The sequence below is a fragment of the Gossypium hirsutum genome, chromosome A02 (genome assembly GCF_007990345.1).
Source record: "Gossypium hirsutum isolate 1008001.06 chromosome A02, Gossypium_hirsutum_v2.1, whole genome shotgun sequence".
Lineage (NCBI taxonomy): Eukaryota > Viridiplantae > Streptophyta > Magnoliopsida > Malvales > Malvaceae > Gossypium > Gossypium hirsutum.
The window spans coordinates 3,661,133-3,679,350 of record NC_053425.1 but is presented as its reverse complement, the minus strand read 5'-3'; the positions used below and the strand labels follow the sequence as shown (position 1 = coordinate 3,679,350).

General features: G+C 31.1%; 2 protein-coding genes across 5 annotated transcripts; both read left to right on the top strand.

The window, feature by feature from the left end:
* Positions 1–481: 481 nt before the first annotated feature.
* LOC107942830 (transformer-2 protein homolog alpha) lies at positions 482–3,406 on the top strand. 4 transcript variants are annotated; one of them, XR_001695921.2, is made up of 5 exons: positions 541–889; positions 1,006–1,074; positions 1,919–2,025; positions 2,121–2,271; positions 3,069–3,406. XR_001695921.2 is itself a non-coding variant. In XM_016876549.2 (4 exons), exons 1-4 carry the CDS (start codon positions 550–552, stop codon positions 2,191–2,193), a joined length of 603 nt encoding a protein of 200 aa, XP_016732038.2. In that variant the 5' UTR covers positions 482–549; the 3' UTR covers positions 2,194–2,633. The 4 variants fall into 4 exon arrangements, 2 of the variants coding, with proteins under 2 accessions (XP_016732038.2, XP_016732040.2); XR_001695920.2 differs by having other exon boundaries at positions 544–889; positions 2,107–2,271; positions 3,069–3,399; XM_016876549.2 differs by lacking the exon at positions 3,069–3,406 and having other exon boundaries at positions 482–889; positions 2,107–2,633.
* A 1,012-nt stretch (positions 3,407–4,418) lies between these two features.
* LOC107942828 (DUF21 domain-containing protein At4g14240) lies at positions 4,419–9,459 on the top strand. Its single transcript, XM_016876547.2, has 13 exons — positions 4,419–4,955; positions 5,087–5,163; positions 6,135–6,218; positions 6,304–6,417; positions 6,644–6,727; positions 6,823–6,894; positions 7,056–7,123; positions 7,352–7,439; positions 7,545–7,618; positions 8,197–8,554; positions 8,804–8,850; positions 8,945–9,026; positions 9,123–9,459. Exons 1-13 carry the CDS (start codon positions 4,694–4,696, stop codon positions 9,171–9,173), a joined length of 1,461 nt encoding a protein of 486 aa, XP_016732036.1. The 5' UTR covers positions 4,419–4,693; the 3' UTR covers positions 9,174–9,459.
* The last annotated feature ends 8,759 nt before the right edge of the window (positions 9,460–18,218 follow it).

Sequence of the window (18,218 nt, the reverse complement as noted above, 5' to 3'; positions counted from 1 at the left end):
AAACCCCAAAAAATATTTTTTTAACAGAAAAAATAGTGACACCGACCATCTAATTCCCATAACTTAATTTTATTATTCATTTCAGGTTATTTAGATGATTGTTTTTAAATTAAGGTCATTTAAGTAATTAATTTTTTTGGGGTTATTTGGATAAAATAGCCTAACTCTACTATATTTATTCCTAAAAATACAAAAAAGAATCACCTTATTCAAATTGGATCGAGCTAAACTTACTAAAGTCTAATTTAAAAATGTTTCTTAAAAAGAGGATGAACTAAAATTTTCAGCTTTTAAAAAATGTGCTTTTGGTTAATTTTTAACTTAGTTTGGAAGAATACTTCTAGGACAAAAAATGCTTCTGACAAGTATTCCTAACCCGACCCTAAGTCGATGGATAGCTCAATTCTTAAAAAAAAATTATAAAATATTATTTCCTTGTATTTTATGAAGAAATAAGTTTTATACTCTTTTTCCATTTTTGAGGGAAAATACACATCCCTTGATAGAAAAGGATGTTTTAGCCTTTTAGGCTTTTGTCCAACCACAAATATGAACCCATCAAATTTTAGGGCCAAAAGAAAAAAAATGTTTCAATTTGGTCGTAAAAAATTCTCAAAACAAAAACCCATCAAGGCTTTGGGCATTTGTAATTTTCTTTTTTCTCCAATGGCAGTACTTTGGTCATCTTCTTCAATTTCACTACCGCTTCCCTCCCTTCAGCCTCCAATACCCTCCACAATCACCTCAAAATGCTCCATCTCCAATCCCCATATCCCCAAAACCTTTAGAATAGGCTTCCCATATTTGACCCATCAACCCCTTTGCTGTTCTTACTCCACTTCTCAATCAGAACCTCCTACTTCTCCTTCCACTGGGGTTTTCATCAAAGGTTTAACAAAAAAAGTTTCATGATTTGTGTTTTTTTTTTTTTGGATTTTTGGTTGTAATCATTTCATGCAGCTAACCTGTTTGTGTTTTTGTCTGCCTACATTTTTGTTATCTTAGGATTGCCTCAGTCAACAGCTGAAGGACGTCTCAAGAAAGTGTTTTCACAGTTTGGGGAGGTTAAAGAAGGTGAAAACTTATTAATTTCTTAAGAATGTTACTTAATTTGAATCATTTTATGTTCATCCATGGAATAGTTCTAAATTCTAGGAAAGGTGGTGTTTTTTTTTTCTATCTAATTAAGATTCTAGAAATATATTTTTGAATAGACTCATGTCCTTGAGACAGATTGTTGCTATGTTAGTCCATACATATCCAGACATGGATATGGGGTACGATCTTCCAAATATATGGACAAACTTAGAAAAAAATTTAACATATTCATGTTGAATACGGACCCTTATCAAACACTCATCCTCGAGTCAAAGTGACATAGGATTATTTTGTAGTAGATATTGCTTGAATAAAATGTTATTTATGGAGAAGAACTAGTGGCAAAAGAATTTAGTATAGGCATAAAGCATAATTTTGTTTCTGAATGTGACAGTTTTCCCATTTTAATCCTTGAATTCTTTTTATTTGTATTAGTATTGGAACTTCTGAACTTTTTCCAATCTGATCCCTAAATTTGGATTTCATTAAAAGGATAACGTGACACTTTTAGATTGTACTACATCATCACATGGAAGCTTTAAATTTTTTGTAAAATCTACATAAAGTACAAAAAACTATTCATAATATCAAAATGTCACGTCATTATACCTTAATAGGATCCAAGTTCAAAGACCAAATTGAGAAAAGTTATTAAGTTTTGAGCCTAATGTAGACAGAAAAAGTTCATGGACCAAGGTGGTAAAGGTTGCCAAGTTCAGGGACTAAATGTTAAGCATTGTTATTTTCATCCAGATGGAGATGAACTTCAGGTTCTTTTATATCGTGGCTCTTTCTTCAATTGTTTTGTATGATATTGCAGTCCATGTTGTGAGGGAAAGAGTATCCAAGCAGTCTCTAGGATCCGCTTTCGTTTGGTTCGATAACGAGGAGTCTGTGCGACTAGCTGTTAACGAGTTGAATGGGAAGGTAGCATTTCTGGCAATTATGGTGACACTCATCTCATGGTTCCCTCCCCCATCTCACATTCATCATTACCGAATTGTTTAGTTTTTCGATGGCAGGTTCGTTTCGGTTAAAATTGCTGTACCTGGATTGTCGAAGAAACGGGGAAGGACAACACCGTACAAGTTCTAAACTTTCCATGGATCATTTTATGCCGACAAAATAGCAAAATGGCCTTGATTTATTGACAGATATGGATAGCATCGACAGGTAAGAACTAAATCAAGTGCTCAAGGAGGTGATACGCAGTCTTTACCATTCTGAACACTTGAAGTTTTAGTGTACAGATTACACAAATGCAAAAGACTAGGGTTGGATTAGGGGTCTAAGTGTTGCATTAGGGTATGCTCGATTTATTTCGGGCTATTTTCATATATTTGAAAGATCATATAGCAATCTTGTATCTGTTTATCTGTCTGACATAGGTGTCGGACACGAGTATTATACGAGTAAAAAAACCCGGGTTAATATAACCCTAAAGCAAGGTGAGTTAAAATATTAAATCCTATATCATGACTTTCCATTGTAGAGATAGTTTGTGTAGTACTTCCATTTTCTTTTTCATAATTTCATATCTGAGTTACCTTTTATAATTCCAAATATTTCTTATAATTACTTTTTAATTTATGGTAAGGAAAATTTTTCAGTTTTGTCATGGGAATTTTATGATAGTAAATTAGGTTATTTATTATAATTTATAAGGTTAAAATATGTTTTTCTTGCTTTATGTTCTTTCCTTTTCTGTCTTTTTCCCCTTTCTTACTGGTTAGATCACCTATTATTGATTCGATTAATTTGTCCAGTTTAATTAAATAAATTATTTAAAAAATCATAAAAATTATTACAAAAATAGAAAAAACATGTTCAACCGGTTTTTAATCTGGTTTAATGTACCAGTTCGCGAGTTAATTAATCTAATGCTTTTTTTTTTCGGATTAGTACCTCAATCGATTTCCGGTTCAATCTAGTTTTGAAAATCATGGTGATGACAGACTTTTTTTTCTCAGAACTCAGCCTCTTGACGATGGATGGAGTGTCTTGGTAGGTTGGGTTCAGAGATTTGACCTGTGGTTGGGGATTTGTTGTTATGCTTTGCATTTACATTGTGAGCTTGGTTACAATTGGACTGTTCTTGTAATGTTCTATGCTGGCTTTGGCTACCAATATTATGTGCGTACGCATAAATTATCCTATTTTGGGTAGCTTGTTCAGCTCAACTTGGCCTGACCTAGGCTAAAAATTCTGGTAAAATCACCTCTCTAGTCCTCAAATTTCGATATTAAGCAATTTTCCCATTGTTAGCTTATAATTTATTAGTTTTATTATATTTTTCTAAATTGGGTTAATGTCATTTACTCGTAAAACAAACAAAACTAGTTTAAGCATTTTATTTACTTTTTTTTTAGAATAAATTACAATCACAATTATAATTAGAATGCAATGGGAATAACTACAATTATTATTTATTATCATAATGAATTATTAGACAAATAATCAGAACTCTAAAATAATTTATACATGATGAAACTTTGAACTTAATACTATATTCTACTTGTTGAATTTTTAAACTCTACAAGTAAGATTTAAACGGTGATACTTGTTACATTTAAATGTAGTAAAAAAAATATGTGAGAGTATTTGGAATTTACTTGTAGAGATAAAATTTTTAGGGTAAATTGCACTTAAGTTTACTAGATTATTAGTAAGTTTACATTTCAGTTATTCAATTTCAAAAAGTTACAAAATGATTATTGAAGTATTTGAAAGCTTTCATTTAAGTGAATAGGCTGTTAAAATCACTGCTATAACCGCTTGTACTAATCGAAAGCTTTTCTTCCCTTTCTTTTATGTAGTTAAGTTTTTTTTCATGAAACAACTTTGAAAATCATGAATTTACGAATTAAAATCCAAACAATTTTCTTCTCTAATCTCCAAGACTAACCTTTAGATCGATTTGGATATAAGATATGCCTTGTTACTCGTTTATGGTACTGATCCATCGCACCAATCTTCAAATCGTCGCTTGTAGCTCGCTAATCAAACTTTAAAATAAAACTTAAATCTTAATGACTTAAATAAAAACTTTCAAAAATTTAAGTGACTTAAATGAAAACTTGTGAATAATTTAGTAATCATTTTGTAATTTTTTAAAGTTGAGTGACCAAGAGGTAAACTTAATAATAATTTATTAAACTTGTATTTTCCTAAAAGGTAAATTAATAATTGTATATTAGATCAAAGATTAAATTAGTTTTTTATTAAAATTTTTATTTATTTTTATTATTAAAAACTTACTTGAAAAATTGCAATTTCATTCATAATATAAATAGGGGATAAAGAGCTTTATAAATTAGGTAGAATTGTTCCATTTCACCCACGTGTTTCTAACTAACCAAGCATCACCGTTGATTCAGTTCTCACCGGTATTTTCACCGAATCCCGTGAAAACGACCTAGTAAAACCTTCTCATACCGCCACGTGTCCTCATATGATTCCCTCCTTTTTTTGTTCAGTTTATATACACCAATGAAATAAATTTGAAAAAAAGAGTTTTTTTTTGTTTTGTTTTTGTTTTTGCTGTTTATCGTTCTCTCTTCTGGACTGTTCCCTGGTGATTGAAAAACAAGCCACAATGCAACCGATAAATTCTGTGTTGGTGGCGGGGATGCTGTCGAGGACTGCGACGACGACGGAATCCGTCAAAGGATTGGAATCCGTTGGGGGAGGTTTGCCGTTCGGATCTCTATGGTGGTTCATATACGCTGGCTTTTCTTGTTTTTTCGTACTCTTTGCGGGGATGATGTCAGGTCTCACTCTCGGACTCATGTCCCTCGGTCTCGTCGAGCTCGAGATTCTACAAAGAAGCGGCACTCCCACTGAGAAAAAACAAGCTGGTAGAAGGCATTACTTTTTATTATTATTATTTGAAAATGATGTGAAGAAATGGTTCCGTTTTGAAGTTTTGATTATTATTAGATTGGATTTGAGATCTTGTTGTTGTTGATGATGATGATGATGTTTTTAGCTGCTATTTTGCCGGTGGTTCAAAAACAGCATCAGCTTTTGGTGACTTTGCTTCTTTGCAATGCTGTTGCTATGGAGGTAAAAATTGATTTAACGACTTTTTTAGTTTAATTAAATAAGAATTTAAGTCGAATTATGACCTTTGTTTGTTAATTTATTTCATTCTCTGATGCAATAGTACTTGATTAAAAAAAGTTATCTAATACGAATGATTAGATGTTTTAAATCACAAAATGAATTTTTGAGTTGATAATTGAGGTTAATGTGGTTGCTTTACGTGCAAGTTAGACAAACTTTGCATGTGGACTCCATCAACCCATGTGGTAATAAACAAGGACGTGATTGAATGGAAAGGTTTTAACAGTAAAAAATATAATTATAGCAATAATAGCTGCCGATGGGAACAGCAATGAACAGGGGAGAAAAACGAAATGGGAAAGATGGCATCTGTGATGACTGATGAGTAACACTGAGAGTTAATGGTGTCAGGCTAAAGTTAATATTAAATGGGTTTAATCGTGGGATTCGGCATTTAGGTTAAATTTTATAATAAAAAGAAGGAAGTCCAAAATTTAGGTTTAATCCAAAATTTTTAATCCAAAGTTTGAGCCAAAGTTCTTATTTTTTAATCCAAATTTCAGTTTCCAGTTCATTTGTCAGTTCAAATCGGTTTTTACAATATAGTTATATTATATTGATTGAATCGTGGGATCAGTCGATTTCCGGTTCAACCAGTTAAATCCGATTCAACGAGATTGCCCACCGCCACCATGTACTTTTTGCTTGAATTTGGTTATAAGAATGGGATTGGTTTAGCCTAAAGTTGTTAAGAATTGGTAGTTGGTTCTTTTTCTAATGTTGATATTTAACTGATGTACCTTAGTAATTAGCTTGTTAGAAACATAGGATTGTTGTTTTATTTATGCTTCCAACGGGGGTTGATGCTAGGAAATGATAATGAAGATGCTCTATGAGTAGCTATTACATTTACTGATAATCTTCAAGAATGGTTGACTTTCTTTGACAGCTTTGATATTTCCATTTTGCAGGCCCTTCCTATATACCTGGATAAGCTTTTCAATGAGTATGTTGCTATCATACTTTCAGTGACCTTTGTTCTAGCATTTGGTGAGGTAGGCTCTTCTAACTTTTGTACTACATTAATTTGGCATCAATCCGTGAATCCTTGACTATGACTGTTCCTTTTAACTTTTTAAGGTTATACCACAAGCACTTTGCACCAGATATGGGCTTGCTATTGGTGCAAATTTATCAGGACTGGTGCGGGTCTTAATGATTCTTTGCTTTCCAATAGCTTATCCCGTTGGAAAGGTATGATAGGTTTGCACTCTGTTAACTCCCTACTGTAAAAACTTTATTATACACTAGACTTGAGTATTATGTAGTTTCTTAGAAATCACGGAGCGGATCGATGCAAAATCCATGTAACAGCTTGGGTTTTGCGGAAGGAAAGAGAGAAAGGAAAAAAAGAAGTTTTGAGTTTGAACATAGTATCTATAAGAGTTGATTTGTCTTCTCATTTGTGTATGTTTTCCAGGTTCTGGATTGGATGTTGGGGCATAATGAAGCACTATTTAGGCGGGCTCAACTAAAAGCTCTTGTCTCCATCCACAGCCAGGAGGTAAATACAATATGATACTGAAGAAATTTTCCATTGCATTCCATGTCTCTTTCTTCATATCATGATGTAGATTGTTTCTTGAACTAATTATTTAGGCTGGAAAGGGAGGAGAGCTCACTCATGATGAGACCACAATTATTAGTGGAGCACTAGATTTGACTGAAAAGGTATGCACCTCAATGAAACTAATGTCATTGATGGCCATATGTAATATTGATGACAAAATTAACTAACATAGAATTTTCATGCTAATGTCTGGGATCTGTTTGAAACAATTTCAGCATCTTTTAACTTTTTGGTCCCTGTTTTGTTGTAATTATTTGGACAGACGGCTGAGGAGGCTATGACACCTATAGAATCAACTTTCTCTTTAGATGTCAATTCAAAGTTGGACTGGTAATTTTGCTCCTCAATTCATTTTGTAGTTAATATAAGAAGGATTAATACATCTGTTGGACCTTCGATAGCGCGTTGATATTGTCTTTTTGTCAGCACGATGCTCTAACAACATTAATCCATCATTATAAGTGCTACATTAAGTGCAGTTGTGTTTACTAGCATTGATTGTTGCTTTTGTTTCTCATGCATTCCTAAATGTTTAACCTCAAGTTCAATTTACCTCAGGGAGGCAATGGGTAAGATCCTTGCACGAGGTCATAGCCGAGTCCCGGTATACTCGGGGAATCCCAAAAACATTATTGGACTTTTGCTGGTATGTGTTAATTTGATGGAGTCTCTCATCGGAAGGTTGGCTGATCTTGTTGGTTATTTTTACTCATTCTTTATCTCAAATGTCTTGTTTGAAAATTGGAATAAGGTGAAAAGCCTTCTAACTGTGCGTCCAGAAACTGAGACACCAGTCAGTGCTGTTTCCATCCGTAGAATTCCAAGGTTTGTTAGTTTTCATAAATTCTTTTCTAATTTTCTTTTTATAATTTTTATCGAAGTCACCCGACCAGCAAAAACTCAAATTCAGCTTAACTTAATTTGATCACAAAAGTCAACAATTCGAATCTATCCAACTCAAACCCAAATTACCTAAACTTGAAAAGATCCAACTCGAAATGACTAAAATAGAAACAACCTGAACTTGCAATGATTTAAACCTGAAATTATCAAAATTTGAGATAACTAGAATCTAGAATGGCGAGAAACCCAAATCATCCAAATCTAGAACAACCTGAACTTGAAACTGACCTGAGATAAAATGTCCTTAAGAATTTTTACTTTTGATCTGTTACAGATGAACTTGAACCAAAATAAATCCAACTCACCGAATTGACAAATCCGAGAAACTCAAATGTTCTTGACTCAAAACAATCTGAACTTGAAATTGACCAAAATCTAAAAAGTTTTAGGGTTTGATTTGATTCAGACTTACCTTACCTAAAACCAATCCGATTCATCCAATTATAACTAAAAATAAAAAATGAGGTGGCATCTAATTCATGAATGGACGTTTTCAACAGGGTTCCATCTGACATGCCTTTGTATGATATATTGAATGAGTTTCAAAAGGGCAGCAGTCATATGGCAGCTGTTGTTAGAGGCAACTCTAAGAATGCTTCTGCTACAGTTGATGGAGAAAAAAGTGAAGAAAACAATAGAGTCTCCAATGCAGCAGAATCCCAACTGACTACTCCTTTGCTTCCCAAACAAGACGAGAAGCCAGAGTCCGTAACTGTTGACATTGACAAGTCTTTCAAGCCTCCTTTATGCAAGTATGATGCTGCAACAAATGGACCGTCTATGACATCAGAGGATATTGAAGATGGTGAAGTTATTGGTATTATCACCCTAGAAGATGTTTTTGAAGAACTTCTACAGGTAAATTGAAGTCTTCTAAACTCGAACTCGAAAATTAGATCTTTTCAATTCAATCTGATTTGATAACTCAAACTTATCTAACCCAAATATGAAATCACCCGAACAAAAATTGACAGTCTGCCTAATTTAGATGGATTAGATCCAAAACAATCTGATTTGTCTGATTGATAAGTCTAGTTAATGTTATCTTGTTTTATTCTTGACTGTGTTTAATGTTAATGAGCTGTTGGATTTCTTTACAAAACACAGGAGGAGATAGTGGATGAAACAGATGAATATGTCGATGTGCATAAAAGGTAAATTGGTGTGCTACAACTTCCAATATTCTCTTTGGTTACCTCCAAAAGAATAAAAATGTGTAACAATGGATATGCTATATGTATATTGCAGAATCCGTGTTGCTGCAGCTGCTGCTGCTTCATCAGTGGCACGAGCACCGTCAAGCCGGCGGCTGACCGTTCAGAAAGGAGTGGTAAGCAAACATATTAAAATGCTTTGAAACAAATTATTCAAAAAGGAAAAAAAAGAAAAAGAAAACATTGATGGGTTGATTCTTGTGTTTCTATAGGAAATACAAAGTAAACAAGGACAAGGACATGCCCCAAAAAAGCTTGTGTAAGGTGATATCTTACCCCACAAGGTAATAGGACCAGCTGAGAACAAGTGCCCGAGGTACGAGTTCTGTTTTTAATTTTGGTTTCTAACACTGCAAGGGTGGAAAAAGGAAAAGGAACATAAAAAAGCCTTGTTCATTAAGTTTGGTTCCTATGTCTAGAAATAAATTTCTTGTGCTTAATGGTTGATCTAAATTTACATGCAGGACACGAAACATGTAATTAAAAATCCAAGATTTTATTTATTTATTTTTTTTTGGGTGATGATATATCGAATTGGCCCTTGGGTTACTTTGGTTTGCCTCATGAACTGAATTTACTTGGGTTACTTTGGTAGCGTGAATTTCTCCATTGCTCCTCATTGACTCATTCTTTCAAACCATAATATTGCCTACATATTGGTCTGCCATGTAGGCTTGTTTAAGCTTTAACAATCCACATATATATATATATATATATATACCAAGGTAAGAGAAAAGGGTTATCTAAGTTTAAACTCAAGATCAGATATCAACAAAGACTTAAATAAGGTAAGTCATTTATCACTACATTAGTGGTTAGTTGATCATTTTAGATTTAGGTCAATTTCGAATCAGATTTTTCATTCAAGTTTTTCAGATTTGGGGCATTTTAAGTTTTGTCATCGGGGAACACTCAAATTCAATTATTTTGAGTTTGAGCTATTTTCGATTTAGCCCATTTTTAAGATTAAGTTGAATGGATTCGAATTATTTATATTTAATAATCATATTTAATCCGGTTAAGTATGAATTTAAATTAATATGATTAAATTTTCGATTTAAAATCTAAATTTACAAACATATAATTATATATAAACTCATGAAAAATTCTTTTTTCCTCTTGCAATGACAAAGTCTTCCTTAAACTTTCTTTTCCCAATACAATCGAAGAGGGAAGTGGTTACATATAAAAATTGTATCTAAGTTGGTGATCACTATGGTGCAAACTATTTGAGTGGTAACCAAAATAGGAACCAAAGTCACATGGTCTGTTAGAATGAAAAAGTTAAAAAACAGTAACAACCATTATCACATAAAATGAAGAGAGGAAACCTTAAACTCAACAACTTTATCTCTTTATGAAAGTGTTTCATCCAAACTACCAAAAAAAAAAAAGGGAATTTGTTTGTAAAGAGGTAAAGTAGGCTCAGTTCGGGGGTTCCTCTTTTCATTTTAGATGATAACGATTGAAACAATCGAAGATTTACCTATTTCAAAATTTCCATGTGATATGATTGATTCTTTATAATTGCTTTTTTAACTATTTTTCATTTAACAATTTGTATCATTTTGATTTCCCAACTCTTTAAATAAATAAATATCTGACAATAATATTAATACTAATCGAACTAATACACAATAAAATAAGAAAAATTATATTTAAATAAATAGTAAAGAGTTAAAAAGTTACTAATTAAATGCACAAACAAGTACAAGTAGGTGATCATCATTTAAATCCTAAGAGCTAACACATATGAATTTTTCCATAGGGATGATTGGTGAAGCAGATTACTCATTTTTGGAAAGGGGTTGTTAAGTTTAAGAAAAAAAAACATTCATTCACAACAAAACCAACATGAAAAATGCTAGAAAAGGCAAAAAAAAAAAAGAAAAAAAAAGAAGCATGATAATTTTACAATATATTTTACAAAAATCAGTATACATTCTAGTTTCTAACTAGCCTAAGCCAAAAATTTCAACTCTTACCTCGTTAGAAGCTACAACTTTTAAGTATATAACGCCTGCTGAATCTAAAAAGGAAGCGAAAAAAAGAGAACAACAACAGTAATTTGAGCTTTCCATTGTTGAAACACATAGTTATTAATCCTCCCAACGTAGAAGCAACACAGTGCATCTCCATATAATGTAGAACCTTGTTCGCTGCTCTTTCACCAACCTCGAGCACCTCCGCCATAGCCGAAGCTTAGGGATCCCTGTGACTTTAGGGCTGCAACCAGATGCTGCCATGTTCAAGCAGAGACTCGACATGTATATATATATATGATTATAAAGGTATTTGAAAACTTTGGGTTTATGGTGTTTTTATGATTGTTGAAGCTGGGTTTTGTGTGTTTGTTTATGGGAACATGGGACTATATATAGAGAGAAGGGAAGGGAAGGGTGTGTGTGTGTGTGTGAGCGAGAGAGATGGTATGTACTTTGGGTGATTGGAGAGAGACAAGTGTTGGCTAAATGTGGGTTAAGATGGAGAAGGCCCCTTTCAATCTGTGCTTGACAAATCAACCCTGGAATATGCATTCACTTGTACTATATATGAAATGGAATTCTTTTACCCATACACAGTAAACTATTGTTTGTATATGAAATGGCAAAATTGATGTTTTGAAGTTAATTTGATTAAAGATGGGTTGGATGGACGGTAGAGTGTGGTGTGTTTAGTTTACTTTTTATTTCACGCTACAATATTTAATCTCATTATCACTACTATTTTTATACTAATTACAGGTAAATGCATCATCTATCCAATCTCACTCTAAATATCATTTTACCTTAATTTAATTTGAATTTTAAATTTCTTTTGATTAGTAGATTGAGTCTTAACTCGATCGGCATCAGTATTGTTGTTAGTGTAGGAAGATATAAGTTTGAGTGCGCTAAAACATATCCTTCTATTTAAGGGTTGGGAGGGGTTTTAGTTAACTTTAGACATCGTATAAAAAAACAGATGATAAAGAACATATAATGAATTGATCTTTAGAAAAAAATTATTATTTTGAGTTTGATTTTTTCGGATTTAAATTATTTTAGATTCATATCATATTATTTATATCTTTTATCATATTGTCTTGGATTCAAGTCATTTTAAACCTAGATCGGTATTTTTTTGAGATTAAATAAAGTTAAATTAAATTTAAATTTGAAAAATAATTGTATCATGATTGATATTTTTATTAAGTATTTTAATAAAACATCTATTTAAATATAGATTTGACATTTAATGATAGACAACTAAAAATGGATATCACAGTTTGACTTGATTGTTTTATAACTATTTAAAAGCTATATCCCAAACTTACGTGATTTCTCAATTTAGAATATAAGAAGTTTGGTTATAAAATAAAGGTCAAATCCAGCTATTAGTCCCTTGTAATGTATATAAGTTGTGGATTTAGTCCATGTATTTTAATTTGATCAAATTTTAATCTTTGTATTTTTTGAACTGATCAATTTTAGTCCCTATAGTTTTGAATTTTGAAATTTATGTCATGACCAAATAGTAGTGGTTGAATCCGTTTGGTTAAAATTTGCTATTAGTCATGTACTATGCGTAAAGTTTGTAGATTTACCTCATATTCTTCAATGTGATCATTCTTAGTTTTAATATTTTTTGAAATTTAAAATTTCAAGCTTGATGCAAATGGTGACAACCATTAAACCTACTTATCGACCTTTGTGAGTTATATATAGAAATAACAAATTGACATTGTATTACATTTGTATTAATATGTTTGTTGCATAAAATTTTAAAATTCAAAAAGTAAATGAACTAAAAATGTTCAAATTAAAATATAAAGATTAAATTCACAACTTACGTATAATATTATACAAAGACAAATAATATAATTTAACCTAAAATAACTAAGTCTTGTCGTCAATGATGTGCTCAAGTGGCAACCTCTCGAGTGTTGTCATCATGACCTTGTTGTACAATAACTATGATATCATGTGTTTACTTTTCAACAATCACGATATTTGCTTGTTTAAGTATTACGAGCCACTTTCGCTCAATGAATTTGCTAGGGTTCTTGGCTAGGAAAGAAGAACAATTTTCAATCAAATGCAATATCTAACTCATGTGATGTACCCTTAGCCTGCGAGTCTGTAAGGCTCTTGATAGAATCGAATCACATCAACCGTCAAATTTAGTTTGAAGAAAAGATTACAATAGTATTTAGAATCAACTATACATTATTATATAAACATGACAAATTTACTTCAAATGTTTTTTTTAAAGAAAAAAAAATACTTAAAATGTTAATTAAATACTAATTTAAATTATGTAATTTTTTATTTATTTATAAAAATATATAAAAAGATAAAAAAAAACACCCTCACAGTGTTAGTGTAATTAACTCAGTTGGATAATTTTTGTTAATTTATACATTTATACATTACTTCAATAATTACAATATAAAAGTCTTGACTTGAGTAAACCGGTAGTTAAATTTTTTTTCAAATACTCGTTTTGCATGAATTTAAATTGTGTCACCCTTATTTCCCACCCTTAATATTGTATCGAAAAAATAATTACAACATACAAGTGAAAATATTATGTATTTTTTTATAATTTTTTAATTTAAAATTAATAATTATTTTTTTAAATAAAATATTTTGAAAGAAAATTTAATTGTTAAAGGGCATGGCTCCTAGAGCATATGGCTCCAGCTATGCCTCCCCCTGTCTGTATAACAATTATTTGTCCCAATTACTGTTTTGTAAGTGAACATAAGTAGACCCACCATTAATCATTTTTTATAGTTTGGTTTTTATTATTAATAGAATTTTTATAATTATTTTATGTTTCACAGTAAATAATTTAAAAATGAAAATAAAATTATTATCATAAAGATTATTTATATCTTCAATTATAATAAGGGACGAAATTAGAAATTTTTTTAGGACTTGATTAAAAACCTACCTCATTTGATTTAAGACTCGACTCTTAATATAAATAATGTTATAATATACTTTAAGTTCGTATACTTTTCATACATTTAGAATTTACCTCATCTACGTTTATTTTTAGGAATTTATAGTTCATCTACTTTTTGAATTTAAAAATTCAAGTTTAATTGATAACATCAGTAGTTTTTTTTATTAAATTTGTTGGGGTAGCATTTTGAAATAGAAAAATATTAATCACTTGGTAGTCATGTAAGAAAAAAAAATGACGCGGTGATGAACCTAAATTTCACGGAAGAAGTTTAATTGTGTTAACAATTGGAGGTAAAAGTATCATAGAGGCCTCTATACTAGGAATTAAATTGCAGTTTAGCCTTTTTACTAAAAAATGAGTAAATTAGTCATTATACGTTAGATTAAAAAGCAAACTGGTTGTTTCTGTTAACAATTTCATCCATTTTACTGTTAAAAACTGGTATGGTTGACGAGTGTCACACAATTACACATGGCATGCCATGTGTATCTCATTCTAATGCATAGAACCAGTTTTTAGTAATAGAAATGGATAGAATTTTTAACATAGGATCAACTTGCTCTTTGATCTAATATACAAAAACTAATTTACCCATTTTTTAAGTAGGAAAGAAAAATTATGGTAAAAGTACCATGAAAGCCCTTGTATTAGGAGTTGGATTGTATTCTATCCCGTCTACTAAAAAAGGGGCAAATTAGTCCTTGAATGTTTTTTTTGATGTTTTAGTCATTGTATGTTAGGTTAAAGAGCAAAGGGTTCTTTTGTTAAAAATTTTATCAATTTGTACTATTAAAAACTGGTCCCTCTATGTCCGCATGAGATACACGTGGCATACCACGTTTAATTGTTTGACTATTCCGTTAGTCACGCTAATTTTTAACAGTAGAAATGGATGAAATTTATAACAAAAGAATCACTTTACTATTTAATCTAACATACAAAAACTACTTTACTTAATTTTTTTAGTAAAAGGAACAAAATGCAATCTGACTAATAATATAGGGATCTCTATAGTAATTTTATCAAAAAAATGCAATCTAGCTTTTAGTACAACGATTCCCATAGTACTTTTATCACAATTGGATTTATGTTCTTAAAATTGAAATGTAAATGAACCAAATTCCCAAAAATAAAAGTACAAAAACAAAATTACAAATATATGAATAGTATAAAAATTCAAAAGGTAAAAAGACCTCTCTAGTCCCTCTCAATTTCAAAATCAAGCAAATTGGTCCTTCTCAAAAAATAATCTTTTTTTAATTTCAAAAGTGAGCAATTAAGGACAATTAATTACGACATTAATGTCTTCCGTCAAAAGTTTCGCCCCCCAACTCTATAGAGAGTCATGTACGGTTCACAGAGGCAGGCACCTTGACCATACGTAGACGTACGATCACTCACCAAGAGACTCTCCATGTTGGGGGTACAATACTTTCCGTTATTGAGGGATTGAATCGACGTCCACAAGAACAACAATTTGAATACCACTATCAGAAGAACCGATTCTCCTTAACAGCAAAAGATTAAATTACTTTGATATTTTTTAAAGGAACTATTTTTCTCAATATTGAGGGTAGTAGAGAGATTTTTTTTAAAATTCAAAACCAGTCTTATGTTATTAAGGGCCAGTTCTTCGTTGCTTTTGAAAACTACTTTTGAAAAGTGCTTTTGAGAAGTACTTTTGAGAAGTGCTTTGAAAAAATTTAAGTGTTTGATATTGCTGTCAAAAAGTACTGTTGAAAAGTAAAATGTCCATTTTAGACATGATATTATAAAGTAACAAATATGTATTTAAATAATGTTCAAATTAGTTAATATCATGATATTTTAGTAAAAATATAAAAAAAATAATTTATTATAACTTATTGTTAATATTTTAATGTATAATATTAATTTTAAATATTTCTAAGTAATTAATATTAATTATTTATTAAATTTAATTAGAATATATAAACTATATTTAAATATTTAAATATAATAATTAAATATTTGTAATTAGATATTGACACAATTGTATTATTTTAAAAAATATTTTTTATTTTTAATTAATGCTTTTAACATATTTGTAAAACTCATATTAAATAACCAAGAAAGAGAACACAAAATAATAGCATCAAATACATTTTAAGTCAAAAAGTAAGGTTAAAAAGGTAAAATAACAGCCAAAAGTGCTTTTTGGCTGAAAAAGCTAAAATTTACTGCTTTTTCATCTCTAAAAAAACTAATCCCAAAAGTTAAAAAAGTTGCCCTAATGATATGTATTCTTCATTACTTTTAAGAGAAAAAAACTTATTTTAGAAAAAGTCTATCCCAAAAGCAAGGGAGAACACACCTAAGTGTGAGTTTGGATGGGCGGTGCGTTTACCTGCGGTTAGTGTAAAAACAGCGGTGGCGGTGAGATTAGATACTGTAGCGATACTGTAGCATGAGACAAAAAGTAAGCTAAACGCACGGCACCGCACCCAATCGCCCATCCAAACCCACCCTAAGTCAGATCTGGTTAGATTTCTTTTGCTAACCCAAAATTGTAGACCAAGATTCCACTGACAATGAAGGGTCCACTTCCTAGTTTCTACCATTGGAACACAACAGAATCACGTGCGCAGTTTCTCTCTCATTTTCCCAAGCTGCTGCTTTGATTCAACTTCAACAGTATATACACCTTTTTTATTTTAATCAAATTACAAAAATCTTGCCGGCCATTGATGAATTGATTGCCAAGCTTTTCTTAACCAGTTCTCACATTAAGCTTATCAAACATCAAACATTATCTCCTACAGTTTCCATAAACCCTACATTTTCTTTTTTATCCTTTTGTGAGACCCCCATTTTCTTTAAGCTCCCTCAAGGCCAAAGACAAGATTTGTTGGATACCCCATTGACCCCAAAATTTATTAATTAATTACTCAAATTGTGGCTCATAATATATGCTTCCATGAGAAAGAAGCATTTATTATTGTAGAGTTCCTGGTTGGACCACTAATAGATTATGAATTTTTAACAACAATATTTTTGTTTGGTTGCTTAATTCCATGTATTAGTTTAGGGTTTGAATTTAGGGTTTGAGGTTTAGTGGTAGGGTCAAATATTTTTATTTAGGGTTAAAATAAGTTTTAACATTGTATTAACTTATATTTTTATGATTTTTAAAGTGATTATATTGAAATATTTATCATTTTTTTAGTCAAGGCTCCTACCTTCCTGACCAATCTTTCGGTTTTTATTGGCATAGGTAATTCATGCATTTTTATTTGAAAAATATGGCATTTACTTACTATCCTCAAAGTATTAATATTGTATTAGGTCCTTTCTTCAGCTTAGCTATTAATCTAGGTGTTAAATGTCAGTTTGGATTTAAGCTAAGCATATTTAGAAAATGTAGATCAAATTGTAAACATATGTATACTTATGGCATTGATAGTTTAGATCTAAAAAGACATTATGAATAGATTTTAAAAAGGCTAACACATTAGATACGAGCAACTTATGAAGTAGGTGCACACTTCAGATACGATCTGAGTTGTCATAGAATGCCTAGATTAGTGTCCAGGTTGACGAAGAACTTGATTGATATAATATTAATACTTTAACGATTCAATCAATTAAAATGTTTCGAAACTCTAAAACTAATTTAAAAGATGGATTATAATTTAAAGATGTCTAATCCAATTAGACAAAAAAAAAATGAAATGGCAATGTGCTAAATGCCAATTTCACATATGGATATGCATTGTAGAAGGGTGATTGTCCTCTATCACATTATAACAAATCAAGGCCTTGATAAGCTGCACACTTCCTTTATATCCCAATGTCAAGCTCAAGGTGGATTGTCAATGTTAGTTGACACTTTTTTATCCCTATCTTATTTATACATGATAAAAGATAATGAAAGCTACATTTGTTGTACCCTAACTTTTAGTTTACTGATTAAAGGTGTTCACTTTTATATATATCATAGAATCAAATCGTAAAAAATACTTATTAATTAATAGTGTCTGTGATAATAATTTTTTTTATCTATAAAACTTGAATCTAAAACTTTACTTAAAAAAATTGAACTCTTTGCTACTCGAACTAACTCACATCGAGACATGTTTGTTGGAGTTAATTGGTCCATAAGTGTTATCCTTAAGCTTCAATAATGATTACAACTAAAGATTTAGGGTCACACCCTGATAGTCAAATCATGTCCCATTGCCATGCAAAAGGATAGCAAGGAAAACCCCAATAACCTTATCTTAAAAACCAAAGTATATAAAAGATAAGATCTTTAATACTAACTTATAAAACAATGTGGCCCTTTTTAAACAGAAATTTGATCAACCGAGTCCAGCTAACAATGAATGAGACCA